The sequence below is a fragment of the Hyperolius riggenbachi genome, chromosome 6 (assembly GCF_040937935.1).
Source record: "Hyperolius riggenbachi isolate aHypRig1 chromosome 6, aHypRig1.pri, whole genome shotgun sequence".
Lineage (NCBI taxonomy): Eukaryota > Metazoa > Chordata > Amphibia > Anura > Hyperoliidae > Hyperolius > Hyperolius riggenbachi.
Window position 1 is genome coordinate 11,445,263 of NC_090651.1, and position 25,382 is coordinate 11,470,644.

Genomic DNA, 25,382 nt, shown 5'->3' on the forward strand with positions numbered 1-25,382 from the left:
GAGCGGGAACGCGAACGCCGTGATTGCGCCTGGCGGCGGGAGCGCGCGTGTGCGCGCCCCTGGAAGAGCTGGTGAGTCTGAGGGGGGGTTCCTATGTGGGGAGGGGGAGTGTGTAAAATATGTGTGACTATATATTTGTGTATTCTCACCAGTGTCATCATGTGGATGCCAGCCATGCCCCCCATTTCTAACAATCACCCCCCCGAGTCATCACCTTCTGCCCACCTTTCAGATACCCCCCCCCCCCCCTTTGGCCATCACCCCCCCCCCCCATCATCCAATCCAGGACCCCAAATACCTTTAGCACTGCTAAAGTAGAACCTTATCATGGGAGGTGGTTGTTGTTGTGGGATATTGGGGTATATTGGGAATCCCAGGCGGGCTCATCCATTAGATTGTAAGCTCACAAGGGCAGGGCTCTCTCAACCTTTTGTGTGTTGGATTATGTATTCACATATTTATTCATAATAAATCTGTCACTGTTATTACTGATTCTGCACTTTGTACTGATTCTGTTTTGTATCCATTCTGTATTTTGTGTATTAGTGTAGAATAGATTATTGTCTGTATTATTTTGTACCCCATGTTTGTTACTTTGTACATCAACACGGAATATGTTGGCGCTTTATACATTAATAATAATAATTACACATTATTATTGTATTATAAATATTTTATGGCTTTTTCTCTGTTTTTTTTTTTTTTATTTAAATGAAGCACATTTGAGCTGGGGACCTTAATAGCCATGACAGGATGGCTTAAAGTGTACCAGAGACCATATTAGAAAAGTTTTTTTTTTACACATACCTGGGGCTTCCTCCAGCCCCATGCGCACAGATCGCTCCCATGCGGCTGTCCTCAGTCTTCCATATTGCTGGCCCCAGGTATGTATAAAACGTTTATTTTGTATCAGCACCCAACTCGCATACGTACGTACGCCGTCACCAGACTACAGCAAGCTGTACAGACTCCGTTGCCAGGCTACAGCCTCCCGATGCATCCTGTTGCTATAGTGGAGTGACGATGGCACAATGTAGACATAGCAGCTTCTGATGGACGGGAGCAGTGCACTTGGCAGAGACTATTATTATTATTGTTATTTAGTATTTATATAGCGCCGACATCTTCCGCAGCGCTGTACAGAGTATATTGTCTTGTCACTAAGGAGGAGCTCACAATCTAGTCCCTACTATAGTCATATGTTTATGTATGTATCGTTGTCGATCCAGAACTCCAAATTTTATTTGGTGACGCAACATGCTGGATTTTGGCAGATCAGGCCTTGGCTGACAACACGAGTGTACGAACCTTTGCTCCCAGCACATTGCCTGCAAGCCATTTCATGAGGTTTGGCAAATACAGTTAGTGTATTTTACCCTTCGCATGTAAAGCTGTCCTCTTCTCCAGGCATTTTTAGTCTTTAACCACTTCACCACTGAGGGGTTTTACCCCTTGAACACCAGAGCAATTTTCACATTTCAGCGCTCCTTCCAATTATTAGTCTATAACTTTATCATTACTTATCATAATGAAATGAACTATATCTTGTTTTTTCCGCCACCAATTAGGCTTTCTTTAGGTGGGACATTATGCCAAGAATTCTTTTATTCTAAATGTGTTTTAATGGGAAAATAGGAAAAAATGTGGGAAAAAATTATTTTTCAGTTTTCGGCCATTATAGTTTTTAAATAATGCATGCTACTGTAATTAAAACTCCCGGTTATAAAACCGTTTAAATGATGACCCTATCACAATGTTTGTCGCCAATATTTTATTTGGAAATAAAAGGTGCATTTTTTTCAGTTTTGCATCCATCCCTAGTTACAAGCCCGTAGTTTATAAAGTAACAGTGTTATACCCTCTTGACATAAATATTTAAAAAAGTTCAGTCCCTAAGGTAACTATTTATTTATGTGTTTTTTTTTTGTTTTTGTTTTTGTTTTTTTTTAAATAAATTGGGGAGTGTGGGAGGTAATGAGTTAATTTATTGTGTAAAACGAATGTATTTGTATATGTAAAATGCTTTAGGGTGTAGTTTTACTATAGTGAGTTTGTTTACATGCGACCTGTAAGCGTCCGGAAGGACGCTTACAAGAAGCAGTACGAGGCTGGGAAAATCACAATGATAGCGCTGTTTCTCAAAGAAGCAGCAGATCATTGCGGGGGCTTAGATCAACGAACGGGAATGGATTTTCCTGTTCATTGATCTCCAGGCGAGCGGGTGGCGGCGTGCGGGAGCGCGCGCAGCGGCGGTAGCGCGGAAGGTACGGATTCGTACCGCGGGAGGTAAAGTGGTTAAAACCGAAAAGATCATCATGCCAATCTTTTTTGCCCCCACCTTGCCAAGTCCCCTGTTATTAGGCATTTTAGTTTGGGCTAGTTTTCACTGAGAATCAACGTTTTCTGTATGATATTTGGTGGGATCAGAATTGCTGAACAAGTGAAGCAGGCAATATGCATTGCACTGAGGATAATGGCCCACTGTGATTCTAGAGTGTCCCTGCGATCGGCGTAAGTATGGACCCTTACTATTTCTGCTTCCAAATCCCATGCAGGAATCGCACTGTTCTGTCTGGTTTACATCTTAAGCCCCATCTACACGATACGATTCTTTGTGCAATTCGATTACGATTCTATTTACGATCCGATTAAATCCGACATGTCCGATCGGGATTCAATTAGACACAATTCGATTTGCCATTGTTTTGCAATGGCAAATTGAATTGAATCAAATAGAATCATGATCGGACATGTTGGATTTAATCGAATCGTAAATAAAATCGTAATCAAATCGTACAAATAATCTCATCGTGTAGATGGGGCTTTACCAACACCTCCGTCAATATCTTACATGACCACCCTGTAAGCTCTTAAAGGGAACGTGGGACAAGGGGGACAAGGATCTTCATTTAGCTGGATCTGCTGCTATCTCTCCCTCCCCCCCCCCCCCCCCCCCCCCTCCCCCCACACAGTAGCTAAAAGAGCTTATTGTCTGTTGGAAAAAGTTCGGTGCAGCTGTAAAGGGGCCCATACACTCAACCGATTTTCTGTCCAATCGATCAAGATCGATTGGTCGATTGCAAATCGGTTGACCGATTGGCGGCCGATTTCGATTGATTTCAATCGATCTGGCAGGGTGGAAAATCTAGGTCGATCTGTTGAGGTTGCTTATTTTGCATTGGCCCTAATGGAAATCTGATGGCAAAAAAATGCTATCAGATCGATTTTCAATATATTTTAAACTGAAATCTATTGGAATTATAATCCTAGTAAAAAATGTTCCCAAACACATCAGATAGATAAGAAATCTATCTGATGATCTATCTGCTGCTAATCTGACGAGTGTATGGCCACCTTTAGGTGCGTACACACCAAACTACTGATGTCGCCGGTATCAGAACTCAATTCCTTGGGCGACATTGCTGGGCTCGGCTCTACGACATGCTGTATTGCTGTGTGTGTGTGTGTTTGGCAGAGGGAAGACGGAGCGGCGTGTGCACGGCGTCATGGGGGGGGGGGGGGTGTGAACAATGACGTTGGCTGTCGCTGGGGTAGAGTTGATCCACCGGGCAAATCAATCGTGCGTTGAGAATCGGACGCCTCCGTACACATGCCTAATGATCGGCTGAGGCGGTCATTATCTGTTGTCTCAGCTGACCTTGAGTCAAGAGTGTGTACGGGCCTTAAAGTAAACCCGAGATGAGAGTTATGTGGAGGCTGCCATATTTTATTTCCTTTTCCACTTTTATTTTGAAGTGGAGAGGGAGGGCTCTGGGTCCTATAGAGCCTTCCCGTTGCTCTCACGGTCCCCATTGGAGTGCTGGCTCCCCCATTAGCAGTCTCCGACCGATATGTCAGAGACTGCTCCCTCCTACTGCGGAAGGCTTTGGCGGTCTTTGGGAGCCGCAGTGCACCCGAAGTTGCGCTGCTCCATACTGCGCAAGCGCCCTAGGCGAGTATCTGATTTTAAGGGTTGTGTTTTTTTTTTTTTTTTTTTAGGCTTCTGACTCCCTTTAAAAGGAAATAAATATGGCAGCCTTTATATTCTTCTCACCTCAGTTGTCCTTTAGGCTGCTTTCACAGTGGGACGTTACAGGCGCAGGTTAGAGCAGCCTGTAACGCAGCCCACCGCACAGTAATGTAAAAGCAATGGGCTGTTCACAGTGCCCACGTTGCGTTACAGTGTAACGCAGCACGTCTACATAACGTACTGCATGCGGCTAAGCTGTGTTAGACAGTTTGTACATGCTAAGTAGGGTGTTTTTTGTTTTGTTTTTTTCATTTTATGGGCGGAGAGGAGGCGGGGAGAGGCCGCTACGTAGCCAGGCACATGGCTACTTATTATTCGCTGCACTTGCAGTGTTTACATCCTGGAGCGGCCGCGGATTGGCTGGCGGGACCACGTGATGCGGAGAGCTCCGCTCACGTGGTCTCCGCAGCGCCTCCGACAGAGCAGGCACACCAAGAGCTGCTTGTAACGCGGCTTTTGGCAGCGTCCTGCTCCAACACCACCAGGCGTTGCATTAGGGACACGTTACGCCCAATAACGTCCCCTAAACGCAACGTCCTGGTGTGTAAGTAGCATTAAAGTAAAACTGAAGTGAGGATAAAGGAAGAATCTGACACTTACCTATGGATAGGGAATGCTTTAGATCTGAATGAGACACCCTGTCCATTGGTAAGTATCAGATTTCCAGCACTGTCAACCTCATTGCGTGTATTTAAAGAGGAACTGTCGCGAAAGGCGTATTCAACCACCATTTCTGCCGCCCGGACGTGAAGCTCACGTCCGGGCGGCTGCTCTGCTGCGGTGCCGCGCTTCGGCGCGCCCCCCTGGCTTTCCCCCGGTAGCCCTGGGATCAGTGAACGGGAACATGGTTCCCGATGACCGATCCGTGTTCCCAGCAGAAAAAACAAAGCGCTCTTACAAGAGGCTTCAGTCTTTCTGCACGTAAAATTTTCTGCATCCCCCTTGTGCTTCCGCTTAGCGAGAAGCGCAAGGCGGAAAAAAAACCCCTCAAGGTGGCCATCTTGTGGCCAAATAGTAAAACTACATCTACATATTTTTTTACATTACAATTTACACATATAACAACATTAAAATTAACTGTTTATTTCCCACACCAACATATTACCCAAATAAAATTTTTAATGGTATAAAAAAAAAAATTACAATAAAAAAAATATACATAGTTACCTAAGGGTCTGAACTTTTTAAATATGCATTTGAAGGGGGTATACTACTAACATTTTTTAAATTATAAGCTTGTAAATAGTGATGGACGCAAAACAGGAAAAATTGCACCTTTATTTCCAAATAAAATATTTAAATGGTGTAATAACCGAGACAAACGGGCAAATAAAATACATAGGTTTTAATTATGGTAGCATGTATTATTTTAAAGCTATAATGGCAGAAAACTGAGAAATAATTTTTTCCATTTTTTTTTCTTATTAATCCTGTTAAAATGCATTTATAAAAAAATAATTCTTAGCAAAATGTACCACCCAAAGAAAGCCTAATTAGTGGCGGAAAAAACAAAATATAGATCAATACATTGTGATAAGTAGTGATAAAGTTATTAGCAAATGAATTGGAGGTAAAAATTGCTCTGATGCATAAGGTGAAAAATCGCCACGGGCTGAAATGGTTAAAGCGGAATGGTCGCAAAAATCTTAAAATTTAAACCGCATACAAATAAGAACATTTCTCCCAGAGTAAAATGAGCCATTAACTACTTTACTCCTATGTTGCTGTCACAGTAGGTAGTAGAAATCTGATATTATCGACAGATTTTGGGCTAGTTCATCTCACTATAGGGCAGAGTTCCCCAACCCTGTCCTCAAGGCCCACCAACAGTACATGTTTTGCAGAAAACCACAAACATGCACAGGTGAGGTAATTAGCATCTCAGCAGAGCTGATTAACTACCTCTGTGGATTTCCACAAAACATGCACTGTTGGTGGGCCTTGAGGACAGGGTTGGGGAACACTGCTATAGGGGATTCTCAGCATGGCCTTTATTCTTTATAAAGACATTCCCTGACAATGATTAATACAAAGATACCGGCCAGCCTCCCTGCTCGCTGCACACTATTTTGGCAGTTGGACGGAGAAACTGCCATTCACTAAGTGCTTTTAAAAATAAAGAAAACCCTGAGAACCCTCCCCCTATAAGAAGATGGACTAGTCCAAAACCTGTCGGTAATTTCAAATTTCTACTACCTACTGCAAGTGACAGCAACATAGGAGAAAAGTAATTTATGGCTCATTTTACTCTGGGAGAAATGTACTTATGTTTGTTTTAAATTTTAAGATTTTAGCGACCGTTCCAATTTAACCTTCCTGGCGGTAAGCCCCAGCTGAGCTCGGTCTACGCCGCACAGGAGGCTTTCTAAGGCCCTGCTGGGCCGATTTGCATCCACTTTTTTTTTTTTGCTACACGCAACCAGCACTTTGCTAGCTGCATGTGCATTTCGATCGCCGCCGCTCCGCGCCGATTATCCGCCGCTCGCCGACATTGGATATCTTTCAATGCAAGGAGAGCATCGTAAGCCCCCCCTTAAACGCAGATGTAGAATTTGCCATAACTACTTCCTGTAGTGATATATTCCACATTTTAATCACTCTTATTGTAAAGAACCCTTTCCTAAATAAATGGCTAAAACTTTTTTTTCCTCCATGCTCAGATCCTGTCCCTTAGTCCTTTGCACAAGTCTAGGTAAAAAAGCTTATTCACCAAGCTTTTATATTGCCCACTGATGCACGCTATTTACACTTGTTACTTAGATCTCTTCTAACACCGCAAAGTCCCTCCTGTAAATACTGTTGTTTTTTTTTTGTTTTTTTTTATATATTTCTTCTGTTTAAAAAGCTGAGTCTGGTTGAAGCCTGCCAGTGGCAGGCAGGTGAGCCAACCAACTGCAGGAAACGGGAGAGGGCAAGTATGAGGGAGTAGCAGACAGTCGGCAGTACAGACCAGACTACCACTGACAAAATGCAGCTTGAACATTAGATTATGAAATCACAATTTTTTGGATTTTTATACTTTTTATGAAATTTCATCAGTGTTCTCCCCAGGCTCTTTTAGCCGGGTACTCCACCGGGCTAATTTTGGTAAGCATGCACAGGCTTACGCTAGTGCCCAGGTAAGGGGGCAGTGAAACCACCACCGTCTATCCACACACTCCCCTCCGCTCCCGAAGCTACCCTACCCACCATCAGGCTGCAGTATAGAAGAGTATAAACGTTCCTGCCAATCACTGTAGTGTCATTTCCTCTTATACACAGTTTCCTGCACCCATTAGCTCCTTCGAGCTTGCTCTGGCGTTACCACTTGCGTAAGGGCCCCTCAGGCCGGCTGTAACGTTACCTCAAATACAAGCACAAATGCCTCTCATGTGTAAAATCTCAATAGTGACGAAACCGGTAGGGCGTGGCCAAGGAACAAGCAAGGAGGACGCTGAACGCAGTTGACGGCGGGAGACGAGGAATGCCGTGGCCCGTGACCAGGGGATCGGTATAAACTTGTGACATGCTTTTATGGTGTTTTTTTACATGTACACGCAATACTTATAGTTTTTATGAAGATTAAAGTGAGATTTTACACGATTGGCAGGAACGTTTATACTCTTCTATACTGCAGCCTAACGGTGAGCAGGGTAGCATTGGGAGCGGAGGGGAGTGTGTGGATAGACGGTGGTGGTTTCCCCGCCCCCTTACCTGGGCACTAGCGTAAGCGTAGTGATTGATAGTTTGGGTAACTATATAGAGCGCACCACCTCGGGTTGAAAGTGGTTGATAGCGCTGTAATATTGTGTGTGTAATTTTGGTAAGCACCTAGCTGACGTCGGCTTATCTCCTCATCCTCCTCCTATGCTTTAAGCAGAGCTGCGCCGGCCCGGCATTTCCCCCTCGCGCCCCACCTGGCTACTTTTTCACACCACCGGCTGAAAAACATTTCTGGGGAGAACAATGATGATTATAAAAGGACCAACTAAACTGGGGTTTTAGGCTTTTTCATGTGTTATCGACATAGCTGATCATGTATTCTTCTTTTTCAGCAAACTACTTGTCTTCAAAGATGGCTGATGCTGTTCACTACATCCACCTGCAGAACTTCAGCAAGAGTCTTCTGGAGACCCTGAATGCTCAGCGCCTGGGCGGGCACTTCTGTGATGTGACGGTGCACATCCACGATGCCACCCTGCGGGCTCATCGCTGCGTCTTAGCTGCTGGGAGCCCCTTCTTTCATGACAAGCTACTCCTGGGTTACTCGGAGATCGAGGTTCCACCAGTAGTACCCACTCAGGTGGTACAGCAGTTAGTAGAGTTCATGTATAGCGGGTCTCTGGTCGTGGCCCAGTCGGAGGCACTGCAGATCTTGACAGCAGCCAGCATCCTTCAGATTAAAACCGTCATCGATGAGTGCACACAAATCATATCCCAGAGCAGGGCAAACAAGCCTGTGGCCATTGCAGCGGCCATGGCACCCTGTGGGTCTCAGAGCAGGTCTTCCATGAACAAAATCCAAGAGCAGACCGTCAAAGATCCTGACTGTTCGGCAGCCATGGCCCTTCGAGACACCAGTTGCTCTTTGCCACCTTCCTTACGTTCCAACGACATGGAAATCATGTCACAGATGGGGACCGTTAGTGAAGCGCCAAAGTTACTTTGTGCCTCAGAAGTACGCTATAAATTGAGGGACATGCTGTCCTCACAGCAAAGACAGCTGTCTGAGGTCCGGGATATTGCTGTCTCCGACGTCGAGCATGTTCCTGATGCCGATGGCCTGTCAACGGCCTTCTTGGCACAAACAGAAGCTCCACAGAGCTGCCACAGCCGAAAACAACGTCAACCGGTGCGCTTGCAAGTTTCGGATTCTGTACCCGTAATAATTAAAGATGAGGAGGAGGAAGATGACAACAATGATGATGGGAATGGGAAAGAAGACATTGAAGATGACAAGGGGGCTGTGTTCACTGAGTGTAGTGGAGGTTTCACGAGCTGCAGTGAAAGTGAGAAGGTTAGAAGTCCGGACGACAAAGTCCGGAATGCGGGCAATGGGCGGAAAGACTCCACCACTGGCCAGATGGAATTTTCCACGGATGGGCAGGACTTCTTTTCCAACCAGGATGTGTTTTCAGAGACGTTTATACCTCCTTGGCAAAATGAAGAGAACCTGTCAGAAGCCAACAGGGACAGCTCGATGGAGAACGCAGACAAATTCAGACCAGACTGCAGTTTAGAGAACTCGAGCCTTAGAAACTTGGCTGTGGTGGCCAGCTCGGACTTTAAGGCAAGCCCACCGTTTAACTCCAGAGTTGGAGAATCCAGAGCACTGCCCTTCGTGGCTTCGGTCCTTCCCCGGGATCTGAAGAACTCCGTTACAGCCGCTGTGGCCACCAGTTCTTCTAGCATCTTCCAGTTCCATTTGACGCACCCAAGCCAAAACCAACCTGGAGTCACGCAGGGCTTTTTCAGTGTCCAGCAAGAAGGAGGCAGCAACGTTGTACAAATGAATTCCAACATTGTCCCGGGAAATTTGCAGAATGACCAGACGCAGCGGCCTGGGCCTTCACGTAACCCCGAACCGTCCTACGTATGCAGTCACTGTCAGAAAACCTTTAGTTCCAGGAAGAACTACACCAAACACATGTTCATCCATTCGGGTAAGGCTTGCATGCTGATTATTGTTGTATGGTGTCCAGCTGAACCTAAAGTTGACGTATATGAGACACCTTGTTAGGACCAATGTCTGATATTTAGGACCTTTTATAGACAAAGCCGTGTATGTTAATTCTAGCTCTGTTGGCTAACCAATTACTAAAAAAAATATAATCGATATAAGCTTTAAAAGGAACCTGAAGTGAGAGGAATACGGAGGCTGCCATCTTCATTCCCTTATAAACAATGCCGTTGCCTGGCTGTGATGCTGAGCTTTAGGCTTTAGTTGCATTTGAGTCAGACACCTGCATCAAGCATGCAGCCATTGGAGCCACATCTGAGTCACAGCATCTGATCTGCATGCTTAGTCTGGGCGAGTGACTTAAAGAGAGACTGAAGTGTAATAAAATCCACGTTTTTACCTTCTAGTTATGTTTAGCAATATTAAGAGTCCTGAAACGCTGTATTCCCGCGGCTGAAAGAGGGCTTCATACCCCGAAATCCCCGGGGCAAAAATGGGGGAGCGCTTCCTGGTAGAGGCAGAGCTTTGTGCTGTAGCTCTGCCTCTACTAGAGTTAATTTGCGCTGATCGCCGCCTCTCCCCGCCCCTCTCATCATCATCTTCTTTCACTGAGGGGGCAGGGGAGAGGCGGAGATCCGCGTAGATTGACTACTGTAGAGGCAGAGCTACAGCATTCAGCTCTACCTCCCCGGGCAGCAAAATCAACGACTTTGAAAGTCGTGGATGTTTCCCCCGGGATTTAGGGGGTATAAAGCCCTCGTTCAGCCGCGGGAATGCAGCGTTTCAGGACTCCTTATATTGCTAAACATAACTAGAAGGTAAAAACTTGGATTTTATTAGGCTTCAGAGTCTCTTTAAGGGGTCCATACACTTATCGATTTTCTTGTTTGTTCCCAGCAGATTCGATTGATTTGAATGGAATGTATTCCCCAAAATGTCCAATTTGCCTTTTGGACAATATTGACCCAAAAAATTGATACGGGCTGGGTAGGAGCCGTGCACTGCATCGAACAAAGCAACGCTGCGGTTCGATTGGTGTTTTTTTTTTTTTTTTTTTTTTTCCCTGTAGATTTCCTTCTGCAATCTATTGAAAATAATTGTGTGGTAGGAATCAATTCCTTCCTGCAATAATTCAGCTTAAAGTGGATGCAAGACAAACATTTGCCGGTTTCATTTTTGTGCCCTTTACATATTGTTTCTGGGGCATTCTTCCCCCCCCCCATGCTTATTTTAATATAATAATTGTTTAATAATAAACTATAGGAGCTCCGCCCCCAATTCCTCCAACGCCTCGGTGCTCAGTCCCATGCTGCAATAATCATGGGTGCTGAGCCTGATGAGGAGGCACGTCTTATTTTAATTTGCCTGCCCCATTGCGCACTGATTGGTGGAGGTGCACAGTGGGGCTGGAGCGGAGGCAGGAAGCCTCTGTCTGCGAGAGAGGGGGGCCATGGGCAGCGTTCACTGGCAGCTAGGCGGGCGGCCGATTCCCCGGTAACTGTCTCCCTCTTCCTCCGCCGCTACTCAGATTGCATGTCAGAGCGACCTGCTGCGCCGCTATGACAGGACAGCGGGTTGCCAATCAGGGAGTGTACAGGAAGACTGCCTGTATGCGCGCTGATAGGTGACCCGCTGTCCTGTCATAGCGGCGCAGCTGGTCGCTCTGACATGCGGTCTGAGTAGCGGGGGAGGAAGAGGGAGACAGTTACAGGGAAAGCAACCGCCGAAAATGAGACGATTGGCGGCCCACTGGGGGGGGGGGGGGGGGTTGGTGAAAGACACGGGGGACAACTATTGTAGCTTTACCGGGGAAACTATACTAGTTATACCGACTACGGATACTATACTGGGGCCAGCTATACTATCGATACTGGAGGGCAACTATACTCGCTATACTGAATGGGGCCAACTAAACAATCTATACTGGGGGGCACCTATGCTAGCTATGCTACAGTGATTTCAGAAGCAAGGAGGTGGAGAGGGGAGTGGAGTTCACAGGCTGAGGGGTGGAGATACAGAGCAGCTTTGCCTGTGTGTGTGTGTGTGATGACAAGCAAAACATGGCTGCACTCATTGTATCACAGGAAGAAATATTAATTTACTGTTGAAGCTGTTTGCAGCTGGATTTACTGTGAAAACCATCTAAACTTTAGATAAGATATATAGACAAGTTTCTTGCTTTAGTTATTTTTTTCATCTCGGATCCGCTTTAAAGTAACACCCACAGTGCACCTCTACTGAACATGCAAATTAACTCTTTATGCCTCTGAAGCCAGGCTAGCATCCAGAACCGCTGGTGTGTAGCAAGCTTATAGCTTTAAATTTTACACAGCCACATCAACCCCACATGCAGACAGCCTGTTTCAGACTTTTGGTCCTCATCAGTACATGGCAGGGATTGATATGGCTCTATGGAATAGGGCTTGGACCACTACAACAGAGTAACCAAGCTGAGTTGCTTGGTTATTCTGTTGTTCCTTCCTGAATCTATCCTTTTCAGAGTGGTGGCAATCTATAAGTGTATGTCCAGCTTTATAGTATTAGAGGCAGAACATCAGCACAGAAGTCAGGCAACTAGCATTCATTATTAGAGAATAAAGATGGCAGCCTCCATATTGCTCTCACTTGGTGGTAACCTCCATGGTAACCACTCATGGTAACCCTCCATGTTTCGCTCACTTCAAGGCTTCGTTGAGAAGAATCTGAAGTAAATAAAATGAGGTGACCTCTGAAAGAGGCAGCCAGCATTTCCTGTCACTTTCCTAACCATGTTTTGCACCACTTCCTGTTTTTTGTGCTGCAGGATCTGCTCAGACTGACAGTCGTTTTATACTGCTAACTCACAACTTTGACGGCTGGGCTCGTCTGACTTTAACTCTGTTTTAGGCCTCCTTGTTTAGAGGATGATTTAAATTCCGTGTTGAACCCAAAATAGCTGAAAAGCCTGTTGGCCAGTTATAGAGTGACAGCAAGGGGTACTATTACTGGCCTTAAGTTGTTCCACGAGCACTTTACTCCAGAGACTGTGTGCCGTTGTGTCAGGGGATGGGAGGGGTACGACAGCTTGGCTATTACTCAAAATAAATCTGGCGGTGGAGTGTGCGCACGTTTCCAGTTGCTGCGTAAGCTGATGCGTCTGGCTATTTAGAAAGATGTGTCCTATTAGATTTGTTCATGAGTTTGTTTGGTTTTTTTTGCCTCCAGTAAAAAAGTATTTTTGTGTAGAAGTGTTTTTTTTTTTGTTTTTTTTTTATTTAATTATCTGTGCCACCTTAAGCCTGTTTCCATGCATGATGGAAAGAGTTGGGACGTCACAACATTTCTAAAGGCCCATCCACACTAAAGAGAAAAATTCTGTGGTTACTGGAATGCAATTCAATGCCAAAATAGAGAGTAAATGCATCCTATGTTAACCTTCCTGGCTGTATCCCCGAGTCAGGCTCTGGGTGAAAAAAAGCAGCCAGGAGCAGTAGCCACCGGAAAGGTCTGTGCAGAGTGCTATGCACAGCGGGCATTTCTAACTCTCCTCCCCCGTGATCCAGACGCTGGCAGCCATTCACCTTCCTGTCCTCAGGCTCTGCATCCCTCTGGTGAGGGTATGATTGCTCCATGTCTGCTAGCTTCACACCCATTGGCCAATGACGGCATCTCTAGTTATGTGATAATTGGTGACCGGATTAGCCGTCCAGGGCTGTTGAGTTGGTGCAAAAATCATCCGACTCCTCAGTTTATGAAACCTCCGACTCCAGGTACCCAAAAATTGCTCCGACTCCTTGAATTCGACCCCCACTCCATTCACCTAGTCCAGCTCATGAGAGAAGGAACTGCAGGGCTCGGTGTCTTGGATGTAATTTCTTCTTGCTGTTTATAGAATCTATAGTTGTGATATAATTTGCAAGTAAAAGTAATCTGTGGTTTTATCTAAAAACATTTACAGACAGGTATCTGTTTGTTGTGAACTTTTGTGGATAAGAAAGTATGTGTTCATGTTGACTTAGTTACATAGCTATCTAGGTAGAGAACAAACACACACGTCTACCAAGTTCAACCTCTAAGCCATGACTTCTAGGAAAATATATTGTCCTTCAGAGAAACATGGTTTAGATGCCTCCATAACATACATATTCCACTCAGGGCTCTTTCACATCTGAGCCTGTTTTCTGCGTTAGAACGCAAAGTCAATACTTTGCGTTAACCAAGGTAAAATGAAAGTCCATAGACTTTCATTTTACCTTTTACACCCGACGCTGCGTTTCGGTGCGTTTCGGTTCGATGCACCCGGGAGCGTTTAATCGTCTGGAGCTGGCGTTCTCCCATCGGGTTAATGAATAACTACCGTCGCTGATTGCATCGCACTACAACATCTCGACGACGTTTTCAGATGTGAAAGAAGCCTCAGAACTGTACAGTGTGTTCTACCTAAGCCTAGTATAACTATACAGAGAGCCAGTGCTAACAAATTAAATATCTGCAGCCTGGTGGAAATTTGTAGCTTTCAAAACACTATATCAAATCAGATGCAACCAACTTTCTTTTCTAAACTCTCTAAAAAAGGGGTTAAAGCTAAACAGAAGACAAAAAGGATATAGTCCAAGAATCATACGAAGGTGTTCTCTGCATTCCATTACTGCCAAACCTAGCTCACTAAATCATTCAAGACCTGTTTTAATTACCAGCTTTACAAGAGGTGACCACTTTATAGTGAACCTGAGCTGAACTTCAGGTCAAAGAACAGATACTTATCTAGGAAGAAAGAAGTCTCTCGATCCTTCAGAAGCTTCCCACGTCGACCTCCTGACCAGAGCCGCTGCCCGAGACCCTCTGGAAGATCTGGGCGCGAGTGGCTCTGGCTTGCTGCGTAGGTGCAGTGTTCTCCCCAGAATCTGTTTCCAGCCGGGCCGCATGAAATAGTAGCAGGGTGGAACGAGATGAGAGCATGCAGGGCCGATGGTTCTGTGCACAACTCTGCTTACAGCATAGGAGGAGGTGAGCCGATGACAGCCGGGTGCTCACCAAAACTAGCCGGGTGGAGCACCCAGCTAAAAGAGCCTGGGGAGAACACTGAGGTGCACAGTATGGACGCACTTACCGTATTTTTCGGACTATAAGACGCACTTTTTCTCCCCCAAAAGTGGGGTGAAAAAGTTGGTGCGTCTTATACTCCGAATACTACTTTTTTTTTTTTTTTACTTCCCTTGTCCCGTGTATGTCCCGTCCTTTGGCCCCCCCTGTTCTCTCTGCTGTCCGCTGTGCCATCTATTTAGTCCTCTGCAGTGTTGATACCCCCGCACCCTCAGCCCTCTCCAATGTCGCTGTTCCCCGCCCCTCTAGAGAGTGGCCACCATCCTGTCCCCTCCGGCGTCCATTACATGCCTGAGATGACGGCTGCAAGAGTTTTCTTCAGGCTACGTCTCCTCCGGCGTCCATTAAATATCGGAGGTGAAAGCTGCCAAAGTATTCTTCAGGATATGTCCCCTCCAGCCATTACATACGGACATGACCGCTGCCCGGTTACCGAGAAGTGGTTACGGAACTAGCAGCCTCACAACTTTAAAAAAGATCGGCGAATCAGGCGGAGGGGCGCTGCCCCAGACCGCCAATTACAGCTCTCGCTGCTCTCTCCTCTTTGCTGATAGGAGCCGCGGTCTTTCGGGCGGGACAAGTCTGTCATTGGGGCCAATCACTGCACTCCGTGCACGGAGTGCAGTGATTGGCCCCAATGACGAGACTTGTCCCGCCCGAAAGACCGCGGCTCCTATCAGCAAGGAGGAGAGAGCAGCGAGAGCTGTGATTGGCGGTCTGGGGCAGCGCCCCTCCGCCTGATTCGCCGATCTTTTTCAAAGTTGTGAGGCTGCTAGTTCCGTAACCACTTCTCGGTAACCGGGCAGCGGTCATGTCCGTATGTAATGGCTGGAGGGGACATATCCTGAAGAATACTTTGGCAGCTTTTACTTCCGATATTTAATGGACACCGGAGGGGACGTAGCCTGAAGAAACCGTTTGCAGCCGTCATCTCAGGCATGTAATGGACGCCGGAGGGGACAGGATGGTGGCCACTCTCTAGAGGGGCGGGAACAGCGACATTGGAGAGGGCTGAGGGTGCAGGGGTATCAACACTGCAGAAGACTGAGGTGGCACAGCTGACACTAGAGGGAACAGGGGGACAGGCACTCCACAAGACACAGGGATACTGGAGGGCAGGATGACACAGGGTTATAGAGGACACAGGAGGATAAGAGACATGGGGACAGAGGACACAGGGCTACATAGAGGCAAAGAGGACATGAGGACACATGGGCATAGAGCACACAGGAGGACAAAGGACACAGGGGGACAAAGGACACAGGACAGAGAATAAAGGAGGACACAGGGGGACACAAGAGGTATCAAAAAGGCACAAGAGGAACAATCATTGTGGGAGGGAAGGTATATAAGACACAACGGCACTATGGATGCACCAGGTTCAATATAATTTTTTTCCCTTAATTTTTGTCCTCTAAACCTAGGTGCGTCTTATAGTCCGGTGCGTCTTATAGTCCGAAAAATACGGTATGCATGAAGTGGCCTGCGGTTGCAATCAGAAATCGGACAAACTTGTGTCGGATTTCTTTTGGGGGTCCATGAGTGGCAATGGTGGTCCAGAGGACAGCATGGGCAGCCTCTAGGATCCAGAGGCTCCCTTCTTCCTAGGCAAGTACAGGTAGTCCCCAACTTACGAACGCCTGACTCACGAACGACCCGCCGATACGAATGACATGGATTCTGTATTTCCATGGGAACAAGTGAAATGTTTTTTTTTCAAATTGGACTTGTAGTTTTTGAGAAAATCGATTTTTAAAAAAAATCAAAGAAAAAATGTCTCTTAACCCTCCTGGCGGTTTGTCAAAATCCGCCAGGGGGCAGCAAATACGTTTTCTTTTTAAAAAAAAATGTTCTTCATGTAGCGAGACGAGGTCTCGCTACATGATAGCTGCTGCTCAGCGGCATCCCCCCAGCCCCTCCGTTCAAAGAACGGGATCTCCTGGAGGGCTTCCCCCGTCGCCATGGCGACGGGGCGGGATGACGTCACCGATGTCATCGACGTCGTGACGTCAAAGGGGACTCCGATCCACCCCACAGCGCTGCCTGGCACTGATTGGCCAGGCAGCGCACGGGGTCTGGGGGGGGCGGCTGCGGCGACGCGTATAGCGGCGGATCGGCGGGTAGTGGCGGCGATCGTGCACTGCACGCGGCTAGCAAAGTGCTAGCTGCGTGCAGCAGAAAAAAAATATGCAAATCGGCCCAGCGGGGCCTGAGCAGTGCCTCCCGGCGGCATAGGCCGTGCTCAGCACGGGCTTACCACCAGGGAGGTTAAACTTGTATAAGCAGGTACAGAGGGCAGAGGTGACACAGAGGGGGACACTGGAGGCACAGAGGAGGTACAGAGGGCAGAGGTGACACTGAGGGCACAGAGGAGGTACAGGGGACAGAGATGGCACAATGTTCCCGACTTAAGAACAGATTCAGGTTAAGAACGAAACTACAGTCCCTATCTCGATCATTAACCGGGGACTACCTGTACCGTATTTTTTGGCATAGAAGACGCACTTTTTCTCTCCAAAAATGGGGAAAAAATAGTCCCTGCGTCTTATATGTATCAAATTTTGCAGTTATTTGACTACCTGAAAAAAATAAAAAGGAATTTCAGTGCCAGTACAAATTGCAAGCATTAAAATTCAACAGCGTTTTTAAAATCACCAGCTGGTGATTGTGATTTCTAGTGGGCCCTAGCCTGAATATAGATGTAGTGGATTTGTTTTTCTGTTATAAATGGGCAGGATGTGTGTTTTTATTCCTAAGCATCACAGTCTCATCCTGCAAAGAACACACCGTAGCCTGTTCTGTGTAATGAAGCTGGCTTGTCTCTGTCTTGCTCAATCTGTTTGGGAGGAAAAAACAGGCCCCTCAACAGTTTAAATAAACTTCTGCATTGTTTTATAAACCAGCCCAGTCTATGGTGAACGGGGAGGTCTGGAAAGCAGTGAGGTGGCTGTTGGAAGCTGTTCTGCAGCAGAGATTCAGAACACAAGGATGTATGGACTCTATAGCTTAATTAAAGGACAACTGAAGTGAGAGGGGTATGGAGGCTGCCATATTTTTTTCCTTTTAAAGCGGTATTTTCACCATAAAAATCAAATTTCAACAGCATCTGATTTGAGTGTATTAAGTGATAAAGATGCTAATCCTGCATTAAAAACTTGCAAAACTTTTTCTGCTGTTATGCTTTGGAGTTATCACATACTTTAGGAGCACTGGCCCTTTAGTAGTCAGTGCCAAACAGTTGAATGCTGGGGGTTCTTTTTATTTCCCTGCCTAGCTTTCTTATCTGAGACACATCTGCTCACTTGTGTTTACAAGCAAGGCTGAGGTGACTCAGTGATTGGATGTGTAAATAAAAAGACAGTGCAGTTCCTAGTATACACCTCGGTGGGAGTGTCTGAAGACTCTGGGAGGAGGGCAGCTAATGAATACACAATGAGCAAGAGAAGGGAGGGGGGAAAACAAGAGTCAGGGAGGATATGATGTCAGCATTAGCTTGGCAAAATGGCCACTGCCTAAAATAGGATTTTCTGCTTTTCATTTATAGAATTCTCAGGAATCATTACGTGAATAGCACAATACATCTGTTATGTAAGTAGATAGATACTACTTCTACTTATGTGTTTTTTATTTCTAGGTTAGCATGGGTGTTGCTTGTTCTTTAAGCAATACCAGTTCCCTGGCTATCCTGCTGATCCTCTGCCTGTAATACATTTAGCCATAGACCCTGAACAAGCATGCAGCAGATCAAATGTTTCTGACATTATTGTCAGATCTGACAAGATTAGCTGCATGTTTGTTTCTGGTGTGATTCAGACACTACCGCAGGCAAAAATTAGACCAGCAGGGCTGCCAGGCAACTGGTATTATTTAAAGGGAAATAAACATGGCAGACACCATATCCCTCTCACTTCAGTTGCCCTTTAAAAACTTTTTTTTTTGTCTGTGTTTTGGATAGAACAAAGACAGGGCTTTATTGCCACTTTGAGCATCCAGTGAGGAGAATTTCACACATTCACTGTTTATCTCAGTGCCAAAGGACAGAAAGGGAGATCAAATCGCTAGTTTCACAGTAAAGCACTTTCTGCAGAGTGATAATGTTTTTGAATGATTTTTTTGGATGATGTGTGTGAGCAGAAGCAGCGGGCTTGAGTGAGCAGAGAAACGTAGGCTGTAGGTGATTACCCAATGGACTCAATCTTCAGAGCAGAATTATAACATTAGGATCAGGAAGTATAGGAGTCATTTTATGCTGGGTACACACTGAGATTTTCTGGCCAATTTACTGTCAGATCGATTTCAGAGCATTTTCAGATCGACTTCCTATTAAATGTGAACGGAAATCAATTGGAATATGCTCGGAAATCTCAGTGTGTACCCAGCATAAGTAATGCAGGAGATTACCTGGTGTAACTTCACTACATCTGTTTTCAGTAAACAAATGGATGATCAGAATAAGCACCTTTATACTGTATATATATATTGTAAACACCTGACTGCAATGTAGGTATAGTAAACAATTGGTGGCAATGTATGTATAGTAAACACTAGGCTTCAATGTATGTCGTGTAAATGCTGTAGTGTGTGTATTGTAAGCACCTGTTTGCTATGTATGTATTATAATGCATGCTGGGAGATATAGTCACATAGACTGGCTACATGTCCCAGCATGCATTGTGGCATCCTGGGCCGCAGAACAGGGAAATGGAGGACAGCATGCAGTCTTAGATCCCTTTTAAAGCACATGTGTCGAACTCCAGGCCTGGAGGGCCAGATCCAGGCCAGTGTTTAGGATTACCTGAGAAAAAGGAATGTGTTCTACCTGATGGACCGCACCTTTCCTGATTCAGACCCATCAATTCATTTGAGCTGTATCAAAAATGTGTGAGGATCTCGGCCCTCGTAGGACCGGTTTAACATACCTGCTTTAAAGGATAACTGAATTGAGAGGTATATGGAGGCTGCCATATTTATTTCCTTTTTAAGCAATACCAGTTGCCTAGCTGTCCTGCTAGTCCTCTGCCTCTAATATTTTAAAGGGACAGTAAACAAATGGATGATCAGAATAAGCACCTTTATACTGTATATATATATTGTAAACACCTGACTGCAATGTAGGTATAGTAAACAATTGGTGGCAATGTATGTATAGTAAACACTAGGCTTCAATGTATGTCGTGTAAATGCTGTAGTGTGTGTATTGTAAGCACCTGTTTGCTATGTATGTATTATAATGCATGCTGGGAGATATAGTCACATAGACTGGCTACATGTCCCAGCATGCATTGTGGCATCCTGGGCCGCAGAACAGGGAAATGGAGGACAGCATGCAGTCTTAGATCCCTTTTAAAGCACATGTGTCGAACTCCAGGCCTGGAGGGCCAGATCCAGGCCAGTGTTTAGGATTACCTGAGAAAAAGGAATGTGTTCTACCTGATGGACCGCACCTTTCCTGATTCAGACCCATCAATTCATTTGAGCTGTATCAAAAATGTGTGAGGATCTCGGCCCTCGTAGGACCGGTTTAACATACCTGCTTTAAAGGATAACTGAATTGAGAGGTATATGGAGGCTGCCATATTTATTTCCTTTTTAAGCAATACCAGTTGCCTAGCTGTCCTGCTAGTCCTCTGCCTCTAATATTTTAAAGGGACACTTAAAGAGAGTCTGAAGCGAGAATAAATCTCGCTTCAGACCTCATAGATAGCATGTGTGCACCTGCTAAAACGCCGCTATCCCGCGGCTTACCGGGGGTCCCTTCACCCCCAAATCCCCACCATGCAACGGGGGAGCGCTTCCGCATTGGGGCAGGGCTAAACGCCGCAGCCCTGCCTCCTGCGCGTCTATCAGATGCGTACCCCCGCCTCTTCCCCGCCCCTCTGTCTTCCTTCACTGAGAGGGGAGGGGGAGAGCCGGCGATGCACGTCTGATAGACGCGCTGAGAGGCAGGGCTGCAGCCGTTAGCCCTGCCTCCAGGAAGAGCAAAATTTACAACCAAGCTGGTCGTTGATTTTGCAGGGGGGGGGTTTGGGGGTGAAGGGACCCCCGTTTAGCCGCGGGATAGCGGCGGTTTAGCAGGGGCACACATGCCCCTGCTATCTATGAGCTCTGAAGCGAGATTTATTCTCGCTTCAGAGTCTTTTTAAGTCTGTGGGAAAAAATGAGTTTTACTCACCCGGGGCTTCCAGCAGCCCCAAGCCCCGCCGGCAGCCACTTCTGGTTTCGGTGACAGGAGCCGACAGGCCGGGAACGCGAGTGATTCTTCGCGTTCCCGGCCACAATAGCGGGATAATGTTGGTAGTGACTGGCTTGGATGACTAAAGGTGGCCACTAACAAGCCAATTTCTAGCAAAAAATTGTTTGAGCAATCAGATAATTCTGATCGGAAGTGAAATATTGGAATAAATCAATCACTACACCAACAATGAGTTAATCTTCACTTCCTATCTATCACAACCAACAAGAAAATTCTAATTTTGGTTAGATGAAAACTCAGTTAGACAACTAGTTTTATAATCGTTTGTAATCGATTGTGCCCATCAACAGAGATTATTTACAACCAATCCAATCAGAATCATCTGATCCCTTGAATGTTTTTTTACTAGAAATTGGACTGTTAGTGGCCACCTTAAAGAGAATCTGTATTGAAAAAGTTCCCCTGGGTGGTACTCACCTCTGTTGGGGGAAGCTTCTGGACCCTATTGAGGCTTCCCCCATCCTCCTGTGTCCCACGGCGGTCTCGCTGCAGCCCCCTGAATGCACAACCTTTCCCTGTTCCAGCGGGGGTGCTATTGCGGCTCTCGGCTCGGAAATAGGTGGAAATAGCCGATCCCAGTCAGGTCCGCTCTACTGCGCAGGCGCAGGAGACTTGCGCCTGTGCAGTAGAGCGGCCTGGCAGAGATTGCCTATTTCCGCCTATCTCCGTGGGAAGAGCGGATACTGCACCTGCGCTGGAGCCGGGAAGGTAAATATTTCCACCCCCGCTGTTCGGGGAGCTTTCTCTGCCGCCGTGGGACTGAGGAGGACGGGGGAAGCCTCAATAGGATCCGGAGGCTTCCCCCCTACCGAGGTGAGTACCGTCGAGGGACATTTTTTTTTTTATTTTTTTTTTATTTTTTAGATACAGATCCTCTTTAATATGTTTCCACTTCCTAGTTCACAAAAGCAGACGCTATCTTCACGTTAACTATAAAATCTAAAAAAAATGTAAAAAAAAATTTGGTGCAATCCCTTAGTGTTTGTCAATAATGTAATGATGTTTTTGATTTTTTTTTTCCCCAGGTGAGAAACCACACCAGTGTAGCATCTGCTGGCGCTCGTTCTCATTGCGGGATTATCTTCTCAAGCACATGGTGACCCACACTGGCGTCCGCGCTTTCCAGTGCTCCATCTGCTGCAAACGCTTCACCCAGAAGAGCTCTCTGAACGTCCACATGCGCACCCACCGACCAGAACGCTTCCAATGCTGCTTCTGCAATAAGTACTTTTCTCACCGCACTCTTCTGGAGAGACATATTGCTACGCACACTGCCTAAATACGTTCTTGGGAGATCTTGAACACCAATTGTGCACGGGCCAACTTTTTATGCTGGACTTCCAGTGATATTTAGACAGCTGCAACTTTCTGCGTTTTTGTTGTTGTCGTGTTTGGCCCTCGAGACTTCTAGTGTTGAGCTTCTCAACGCGTTTGTTATTGAGCACTTATTCATTGAAATCCCAAAGGCGATATGATCAAGAATGGAAAGAGATATGAGAAGACCTAGAATCTGTGACTTCATTCTTTTTGCACTTAAGGCCAAGTACCTTGGGCACTTGGCGTGCTAGCACTATAACCATGCATGCACCAGGACAGATTGTGTTTGACTTTGTCCAGTCCAGAGGCTCCTCTTTGGTGGTTGGATCCACACTGTTCTAGAGACCAGTGTTTAAGAAATCTACTTATCTACGATAAGTAAGCAGAGCAAAGATTGTGTTCCCTGGTGGAACAGATTCGTGTTTCTGTTTTTTGTTTTGTTTTTTTTGTCTTTTAATGTCCGATGGGGACCCAGAGTTCCATCTTCTTTTATTTATATCAATGTTCCACTGGCTGAAATGGCATTGGGAGGAGTACATTGTCTGTGCAGGTGGCTCAATTAAGCGTCTTGAGCCACTGTTAAAGCTGTGTTTGTTGACGTTGAGTCTCATCCTTCAAGCCCAGCTCCAACCAGAACTGTTATGCTAGTGGGGAAGGGTTTGGGCCTCAGGGTCAGGTTGTTACTGCTGTCTTTTTTTTCACGTTGGGTGAAATTTTCACTTCTTGTCTTGCTGACATCTGAGTTCTGTTGTGATGCCTGTGTTAAAAGGACATGGCCGACAGTTAGAATTCCCTGACAGAGGTTTTTTAGCTCCTCCCCATTTGACGGTGAAGTTGTTTTGTTTCTTTTGTTTGCTGTCTCTTCCTGTTTGGGAGACTCACTCCAGTTCTAGTGAGAATTAGAAGTGTGGAGATGTCTCCTGAATGGGCACAACCAGCAGCAGAAAAACCAAATCAAGCTCTAAACCTTCTTCCGCGTTGTCTGTAACTAAGTTGTGGTTGGATCTGGGCCTTCTGCCTGAGATAAATGCCACGCCCACAGATGCCGGTGGGAAATCACCGATACCCGGGCTGAGGATCCGGAGTTCGAGGGCATTGAAGTGCGCAATTGGACATTGGTCCAGCAGGATAACGTCTGAGACTTGGATCGTATTTGCACTACAGGCTTGTATCAGCCCTTCCGCTTACATTTTTTTTTTTTTTTTTAGAAAAGTTACGCACCCTGTAAGTACAAGAAAATCCAGTGGTACATTTTCTCCTGGTTAAACTAATGGTAAGATTTTTTTTAAGAATCGTGCTTTTGTTTTTCAAGGTTTCTGAAACCGTATAATTCATTAATTCATAACAGCGAATAAGATTCTTCCTCTCATTCTCCCGCAGTGAGCTGGGAGACTCTGGTTGGAAAAATAACTACAATAAGGTCCAGTGTAAAAGAGGCTTCAAAGTTCAGCTTGTGCTCTGTTTCTTAGTCATTTAACTTGGTGTTTTTAAAGTGAACCTGTCACCGATGTTGATCTAGCTGTTGTCAATGCCTAGGCCACGCCTCGATGAAAATCACACAATTGCTGTATTCATTTAAAAAAAAATTTTTAATTATTTTTAGAAAAATCTTAACTGTTGCACATTCCCTTTGCCTAAATGTGCCCGTCAGCCGTGCAGTTTTTAGCAAACAGGTTTTTATTTGTTTTGTTTGTTTTTTAATAAGGTCATTCAAATTGATAGACAATACAGTGATTTATTGACTGCATTGCAGTTTTTGAGAATCCATTTTTTTTATTGGGGTACACTGAGGACACAAGGGGACAGATGGGACACTGAAGGCACGAGGGAACAAAGGTGACACAGAGAAGGACACTGGAGACATAGGGGGGCATAGAGGAGGTGCAGGGGACAGAGATGGCACAGTTTCAACTTGTGGACAGTTTTAAGTTAAGAAGTAACCTATAGTCCCTATCTTGTTCATTAACCACCCTGGCGTTCTATTAAATGCGCCAGGGTGGATGCGCAGCACTATTTTTTTTTTTTATTTTTTTTTTGAATTATAATTTTTTTTCTATCATGTAGTTAGCCTAGCGCTAGCTACATGATTCCCCCCCTCCGTTCCGCATCCCTCCCACCCTTCCGATCGCCGCCGGCGCGTATTCCCATCAGGAAATCCTGTTCTGAACGGGATTTCCTTTAGGGCTTCCCCCGTCGGCATGGCAGCGATCGTGATGACTTCATCGGGAGTCCCCATCCACCCCTCAACGCTGCCTGCCACTGATTGGCCAGGCTGCGCACGGGGTCTCGGGGGGCCCTCTAACACGGCGCATCGGCGGCGGCGATCAGGTTAGACACGCAGCTAGCAAAGTGCTAGCTGCGTGTTTTTAAAAAAAAATTATGAAAGGGGATGAGCAGCGCCCTCCGGCAGTAGTGGATGAGCTGAGCTCGTCATTACCGCCAAGGAGGTTAAAGAGAGTCTGAAGTGTTAAAAAATACCTCCTTTTTATTTTAGAAGCCTGTTCAGCAGTATCAGTAAAGATTATTCGCCGCATCCCTGCGGCCGTCCGAGGTCTTTATCCCCTCCGAGTTGCCCGGGGCTAAATCCTCCAGTAGTTCCTGGAGGAGGCAGAGCTTTGCGATGTAGCTCTGCCTCCAGTCCATTCAATCAATGCTGATCGCCGCCTCTCCCCGCCCCTCTCAGTCTTCTTTCACTAAGAGGGGCGGGGAGAGGCGGCGATCAGCAGTGATTAAATGTACTGGAGGCAGAGCTACAGCACAAAGCTCTGCCTCCCCTGGGCAGCAAAATCTATGACTTTGAAAGTTGTTGAATTTTGCCCCGGGATTTGGGGGGGGGGGGGGGGGGGATATAGACCATCTTTGCTGACACTGCTGAACAGGATTCTGAAAAAGAGATATTTTTTAACACTTCAGAGTCTCTTTAACTGGGTACTACTTGTACTGTTTGTTTTTTTTACTTGGCCTAATTCACATGGAATTCCTTACCACACTCCACCAAGACCGCTACATCCCTGGTAGCGTATAAATCCAGTTTAATTCCT

General features: G+C 46.0%; 1 protein-coding gene across 2 annotated transcripts; it reads left to right on the forward strand.

The window, feature by feature from the left end:
• On the forward strand, positions 1-24,344 carry ZBTB45 (zinc finger and BTB domain containing 45). 2 transcript variants are annotated; one of them, XR_011022271.1, is made up of 4 exons: positions 1-71; positions 8,065-9,672; positions 22,050-22,719; positions 23,550-24,344. XR_011022271.1 is itself a non-coding variant. In XM_068242393.1 (3 exons), the coding sequence occupies exons 2-3, from the start codon at positions 8,085-8,087 to the stop codon at positions 22,301-22,303; spliced, it is 1,842 nt and encodes a 613-aa protein (XP_068098494.1). In that variant the 5' UTR covers positions 1-71; positions 8,065-8,084; the 3' UTR covers positions 22,304-24,344. The 2 variants fall into 2 exon arrangements, 1 of the variants encoding a protein (XP_068098494.1); XM_068242393.1 differs by having other exon boundaries at positions 22,050-24,344.
• Positions 24,345-25,382: the final 1,038 nt, after the last annotated feature.